Raw genomic sequence first — 7,310 nt, forward strand, 5'->3', positions numbered from 1 at the left:
AGTGAGAGAAAGGGCAGGGTAGCTTAAAGGAGATGGGAGTTCAGTTGGTAAGAAGAATGCAAGAGCTCCCAGAAGAAATATAAATCTCTATGCAACTCAAGATTATAGCCTCTTAGAGCCAGTTCCAGGACTCATCCACCACCAGCCAGGAGCTCTACTGAAATGCAACTAATCCCCAGGTCTGGAATATTTCATCATCTTGGCAGTCTGTTGGTTTGCAGAATCTTTTAATAATCCTGGGTCTACCCACAGAGAAGATGACTTCTTCTGCTCAAGATATCTATAGTATCTTTTGGTGAGACCTCAGCAGCCAGTGGCTGACCTCTTATCACAGGTTCACTTCATGCCCTTCATCAGGAGGGCAATCTGCTCCTGCAGCTGTCGCTCCCCTTCCCATGCTTTGCTTTGGTTTCGACACCTCAGCAGTTCAGCCTTGTGGTCTTGGTGATGCATAGGGCAGTAGCTCTGTGGTTCACATAGTTCCTGAAAGGTAAGGGACAGAGTAAGAGATTCTCCAGACTCCTGCACTCTGCCTTCTAAATACAATAAGGACTCCAGAGGAGATGGCCAAGAAGGAGTAGCAGTCTCTTCTCAGAAGACTTGGCAGGCCCTGGGAACTGTAAGTTAAAATTGGTTCTTCCCCACCAACTTTGGGCTCCCTCCTTGCCCCACATGCCCTATACTTTACCATATAGTCTGGAAAGAAGTCTCTGTAGCCCCCTTTGAGAATGTACAGCTCTGGGTAGTGCAAGGCAGGATATTGGTTCAAAGTCCTGTCCTTTCCTCTCAGAGAGCGGTACCTTTAAAGAAAACCTGGAGATGGGTGGACTGGATAGAATCAAGGTCAGAGTTCCCTGGGCTACTCACTGGAGAAGGGGAGGAAGAATAAACTATTGCTAACCCAAAAAGGACCTCCAGATATCATTATTTTTGCAAACAAGGTCCAGGTAGCATCGCTTTTCCTTTCTTCCTCCATTTGAATCTCATTCCCAATTCATTTTCCTTTACTGTTCTAAACTTTTGAACTATACAAACCCCTTCCCTCCACCTCCCAACATTTCTCAGACTGCAGTAGAGAGTATGACCTCTCTCATTAAGTCAGTCTTTGTCTGAAATGATCTGAGATTACCTGGTGGTAAGCACCAACTCAAGATCCATTTATATCACTCAGCCTATGCTGTGTAGATAACTTACATTCGGGGACCCCTCTCTGAGGAGAATTCACAGTGGAACACGATGATTATTCTCTTCTGGGTGTCCAGAGGGACAATGGGCTTCTTTAGAAAGAAGTTATATAGTTCTTCTTGACTATATAAGTTTAAGGCTCCCTGTAGAAGGAGAATTTTAATAAGTAATTCCTTAAGGGCGTGTGGACATTGCCAATAGTTAGTAATGACTGGGTTACCTTCCTGGAATATTTGGGCCAGGGAAGCTAGACTATAAGTGTTTTCAAGGCAGGGACCTAATTTTATTTTTGCATCTACCCCCAGGGTCTTGTATAGAGCTTGGCAAGTAGTGGTAGTGGTTATGTGCTGTGGAGTCGGTTCCAACTCAATGACCCTTTATAGGATTTCTGAGGCTGTAAATCTTTACAGGAGCAGAGAGTCTTGTTTCTCTAATGTAACAGCTGGTAGTTTCGAACTGCTGACCTTGAGGTTAGCAGCCTGACTTGTAAACCACTACGCTGCTACCAGAGCTCCTTTTTGGCAAGTGGTGGTGGTGGTTATGTGCCATGGAGTCGGTTCTGACTCATAATGACCCTGTACAGGGTTTCTGAGGCTGTAAACCTTTATAGGAGCAGAAAACCTCATCTTCCTCCTGCGTAACAGCTGGTAGTTTGGAACTGCTGACCTTGCAGTTCGCAGCCCAATTCGTAAGTAACCACTGTGCTACCAGAACTTAGGTACTCAATAAATATTCAGAGAACTGAACTGACTGAAAGAATCACTGTGAAAAATGCCCACAGAGAGTCACTGTTTATAAAGTGCTCCTCAGTCCTTGGATCAACATGTTTTTTTTCCTAAGTCAGAGCCCTTGGTACCACTTCTGTAGGAAGAAAGGCGATGGGTCTAGGAAGAAAAGGGAAAATAAGCTGCTCAAGGTATACACACTTAAAACTGGGATGTGGATTGACAGCTCTGATGTACCCCAAATGTATAATCTCTATTCTACGGCACATAACCACCATCAGTTCTAGATTTTACAGGATCCTTTGTCCAGACCCATTCTCCAGTCCCTCCCCTGCTAAAGACCACTATGTAAACTCACCTGGATGTGTCCTCCCAGGTACTCATATGGATAGCGGCAATCAATGATATAAAACTTCTCAATCAGGCCCTGGTACTTCCCCAAAAGTAAGGCAGCCACCTGCACAGAAACTGTGATTGAATATCTGCTCCTTGTCACTCTATTCACACAGTTCCTTTAGTCACCCAAGATTCCACTGTCTATCCAACCTGCAAAGACACCCTATACTTAAAATAAAATCCAGCTCTATCCCACATAAGAGAATGAAAGGCAAGTGACCTTTCCTAGAGAACCAAAATAGCAGGTATTACCAAGACACCAAGGAAGACCATATTTAGGCTACCCATGTGGAAGTAGGTATGGCTAGAATCAGTCTCTCAGGGGAAATCCAAGGACTTTGGCAGTGGCAGAGGTAGTAGCTAAAGATTGTAATTCTGCAAGAAATGGTAGGAAATGGTAGGAAAGCAAGTCTTTAAGCTACTTGTAAACTGGTTTAACTTTTTTGGATGATGTCATGGGTTGAATGTTGTTGTTGTTACGTGTCTTTGAGTTGGTTCCAACTCATAGCGACACTGAATAGGGTTTCTGAGGCTATCAACCTTTGCAGGAACAGAAAGCCTCTCTTTCTCCCATGGAGCAGCTGGTGGGCTCGAACCATGGACCTTGTGGTTCACAGTCCAGTGCTTATCATATGGAGCCACTGAGCTCCCATGGGTTGAATTTGTTTTTGTTAAATTTCTTTGTAGAGTTGGCTCCAACTGATAACAACCCTGTAAAGCGTTTCTGAGAAGTGGCTGGTGGGTTTGAACCACTGGCCTTAAGATTAGCAGTTCAGCTCAGTGCTTATCCTACAGCGCCAAATGAGGACCCTATGAATCCTTGTTGTTAAGTGTCATCAAGTCAATTTTGACTCATAGTGACCCAGTATAGTGTTTCTGAGGAATGGCTGGTGGATTTGAACCACCGATCTTGGGATTCAAACTGACCTTGTGGTCCAGTGCTTATCCTGCATTCCAGGATTCCATGAGTTGAATAGCATCCCTGAAAAATAAGTGTTGTGAATCCTAACCTCTATGCCTGTTATTATAATCCCATCTGGGAGTGGGTTTTCTTTGTTATGTTAATAAGATGGGATAAATGTAGGGTGTGATTTAAATCAATATCTTTTGAGATATAAATGAGATTAAATAAGCAAGCAAAAGAAGCAGAGATAGGAGAAAACAGAGGCCATACCAAATGAAGATCACCAGGGAGTCAAAGAATAGAAGATGAAAAGACAATCCAACAAAGAGAAAGCCCCTAGAACCAGTGTCCCGAATTCTGACTTTTTTAGTCTCCTAACAGCCTCGGAAACCCTGTCCAGGGTCGCTATGAGTTGGAACCGACTCCACGGCATATAACAACAACAACAAACAGTGAGAAAATAAATGTATTTGCTACTGCCATCCCCTTGTGGTATGACTGTTATAGCAGCTGTAGATAATTAAGACTGAGGGAACTTTGGAAACACATACAAAAATACATACAAAAGTAAAAGTAATTACACATTGACTCCAGTTTCTTTCCAACATCTTAATAGATGTTACACAAAGATATGGTTACAGTGATATTCATCTCAGCAATTTTTAGGTAATTAAAATATCAAAAATAATTTAAATATTCAATAATAGAATTTGATTACATATATTATAATGTCATATAACAGGAGTCCTGGTATGGCACTGCAGGTTAACGCAATAGACTGCAAAGTTGGTTTGAACTGCAAGGTTGGTGGCTTAAGCTCACTGGCCGCTCCTCAGAAACCTTTTATAGGGGCTCTATGAGTCGGAACCGAATCCATGGCACTTAACAACAACAACAAATAGGATGTTATGTACTCATTAAAAATGATCCTTTATATAAAGATATTTATAATGTGTTAATATTCCTGTGAGACACAACAGGTAGTGTTTGACTGTTAAGGAAAGGTTTGTGTTTAGAGTGCATCTGGAAGTGCCTCAAAAGAAAGGCCTGGTGATCTACTTCTAAAAAATCAGGTATGAAGACACTGTGACATATACGATGTCACCATGAATAAGAATCAATTTGATAGCAACTAGTTTTACAGTGTCTTACATTAACCTGGTTGTAATATTACATGTTCATATGATTTCATTTTTATAAAACATCTGATAGAATAAAATGTAGAAGGCCATAGAGAAAATATTACTACTGGTTATCTTTAGTGACAAGATTATGGGTAGAGCGACCATAAAATTATTGTATAAATCAAGACACATTTGAGAGTGAATATTTAAAAAATTCCCTGAGCTATAGTGCTGTAGGATAAGGACTAAACTGCTAACCACAAGGTCGGCAGTTTAAACCACAGCTGCTCCTCAGAAACCCTACACAGGGTCACTATAAGTTGGAATCAATTCCACAGTACTTACAAGCAACAATAATAAACATAAATTAATCGTAAGATGCGAACCAGAATATATGGCTACCCTAAATTGCAGGGGTTTTTGTTTTATTCTTTTTGTGTTTTTACATTTTCTTTCCTTTCATCTTCTCTTCTGTCTTCCTTTCTTTTACAACAACCATTTGTCATTTGTCTAATTAGAAACAAAGGAAGAAAAAACAATGGATATAAGAGAATCCTTTAGATAACAGTTTAGGTTGACAATTGACACTGTGAATGAGCACAGGGAAAGAAATACAAATGGAATCACGTATTTCAGGGACATAACAGACCAGATGGTAGATTATGTAACCAGTTACCATCTCCAAAAATCTGCTTACCGTTTCTGGGTTGATGTACTTCAGATCTTGGTGTTTCCCTGACACGGTTGGCAGTGCACATACCTAGAAATACCAAGAACTAAAATAATAGCAAGTTTTCCACACCCAACTTTGAGATTAAAGACTCATATATTGTCCTTTCCAAATGACTTTTGAAACCCCAGAGACCTTAAAGAAATCAATGATCTCTACAATGTGCATATTGTAGAGATTCCATTTCAGAGAACTGATCCTAAGGAGCTAATTAGGGATGTGTACAGAGTTTAAGATCTAGCTATGAATACAAGGGGGAATTCAACAAACTTTTAGAAAAATGGAATTAAAAAATAATGTAATTTTGCACAAACTTTTGGAAGCTCCCTTTCATATACATCTCAGTCTAGTTCATAAGAAAAAAATGTAAAATTAAAATCCTACAAGAAGATGTTTATCACTGGCTACACAACTAAATATCAATGTAGCTATTAAGAATGATAACATGGAACCAGAGTTATCAGTTTGCAACAACAAAAGAAAAAGCAAAATCACAAAGTGAAAGAAGAAATAGTGTGTAGTCACAGAACTTCCAGATAAAGAAGAGAGCAAAATAGATTTCAACAAAAAAAAAATGAAATAAACCTAACTGTAGCCCTAAAACTATACCAAGCCCTATCCTAGCCCTAACACTAGCCCTAGTCATAACCATAATCCTAACAATACACAAAACCCCAGTCCTTGCCTAGATCTAGTTATAGTCCTAACCTTAAAAAGGAATGATAAAATGATGAAACAGAACTGTTTATTGACATGGGAAAATGTTCCTAATATAATATTAAATGAGAAAAAAAAAAAAAAAAAGATCACAAAATAGTATAAATCATTTTTGTGAGTAACAAAAAATGTATGTGTGTGCATATATGTGGGCAAAAATCATAGAAAAACAGTTTAGAAGAATCTACACATCATTATGTCAAAAGCAGTAACTACTCTAGTTGATGGACTCCTGGTGTGGCGCTGTGGGTTAAAGCACCAGACTGCAAAGCCATTTGAACTTCAAGGTTGGTGGTCCAAGCTCACCAGCTGCTCCTCAAAAACCCTATACAGGGTCACTATGGTTGGAACCGACTCAATAGCACCTCACAACAACATCAACAACTCTAGTTGATAAATTCATTTTCTACTGTTTCTGGAATAACCAAGTATTATTTATATAATTTTAAAAAAAGACTAATAAAGATAAAATATTGAAGTTGTCAAAGATGTCATTTTACTTGTATCTCTAATCAACACACACCATTTGTCTGTCAGTGTGTTATACTATGGTGGCTTATATGCTGCTGTGATGTTGGAAGCTATGCCAGCCAGTATCTTAAATATCACTAGGTTGACTCATGGTGGATAGGTTTCAGTGGCGTTTGCAGACTACAAAAGACTAGGAAGGAGAAGCAGAGTACTTCTGAATAGTTAGCCACTGAAAACTTTATGAATAGCAGTGGAACATTATCAGCTATAGTGTCAAAAAATGAAAACATGAGTAGCACCACAATATTGTCAGATATAGTGCCAAAAAAGGAGTCCCTCAGGTTAGAATGCACTCAAAATACAACTAGGGAAGAGCTGCCTCCTCAAAGTTAAGGGTTGACCGTGATGACACAAATGGAGTAAAGTTTTCAGGACTTTCATATGCTGATGGGGCACAATTCAAAATGAGGAGAAGCAGCTGCAAATATCTATTAATAATCAGAACTTGGAATGTACAAAGCATTAATCTAGGAAAATTGGATGTTGTAAAGAATGTAATGGAACACATAAATACCACTATCATAAGGTTTAGTGAGTGGAGATGGACGGGTATGTCCATTCTGAATCTGACAATCATATGATTTACTATGCCAAGAAGGTGAAATTGGAAAGGAATGGTGTCACATTCATTGTCAAAAAGAATATTTCAAGATTTATCTTGAAGTACAATGCTGTCTGTGATGGAATAATACCCATACACATACAAGGAAGACCAGTTAATACCATTATTATTCAAATTTAAGCACCAACCACCAAAGCAAGTGAGGACGAAATTGAAGAATTCTACCAATTTCTTCCAACTGAAATTGATCAAACATGCAATCAAGATGCATTAATAATTATTGGTAATTGGAATGCGAAAGTTGGAAACAAAGAGGAAAGATCAGTAGTTGGAAAATGTGGCCTTGGTAACAGAAATTGTGCTAGAGATCCCATGGTAGAATTTTGCAAGACCTAAGTAAGACTTATTCATTGCAAACAACTTTTTTTTTTTTTTT

The 7,310-nt window shown here is 39.1% G+C and overlaps 1 protein-coding gene across 1 annotated transcript in view; it reads right to left on the bottom strand.

Moving 5' to 3' along the window:
- Nucleotides 1-336: 336 nt before the first annotated feature.
- Nucleotides 337-7,310, bottom strand: part of CDC25C (cell division cycle 25C) — a 40,497-nt gene continuing 33,523 nt past the window's right edge. Inside the window, exons 11-15 of the mRNA XM_006866220.1 lie at nucleotides 5,032-5,094; nucleotides 2,269-2,367; nucleotides 1,195-1,328; nucleotides 689-800; nucleotides 337-483 (exon numbers count right to left, since the gene is read on the bottom strand). Coding sequence (XP_006866282.1) covers nucleotides 337-483; nucleotides 689-800; nucleotides 1,195-1,328; nucleotides 2,269-2,367; nucleotides 5,032-5,094 — 555 coding nt within the window. The remainder of the gene's footprint in view (nucleotides 484-688; nucleotides 801-1,194; nucleotides 1,329-2,268; nucleotides 2,368-5,031; nucleotides 5,095-7,310) is intronic.

Source organism: Chrysochloris asiatica, unplaced genomic scaffold (genome assembly GCF_000296735.1).
Source record: "Chrysochloris asiatica unplaced genomic scaffold, ChrAsi1.0 scaffold00087, whole genome shotgun sequence".
In the NCBI taxonomy this organism is placed as follows: domain Eukaryota; kingdom Metazoa; phylum Chordata; class Mammalia; order Afrosoricida; family Chrysochloridae; genus Chrysochloris; species Chrysochloris asiatica.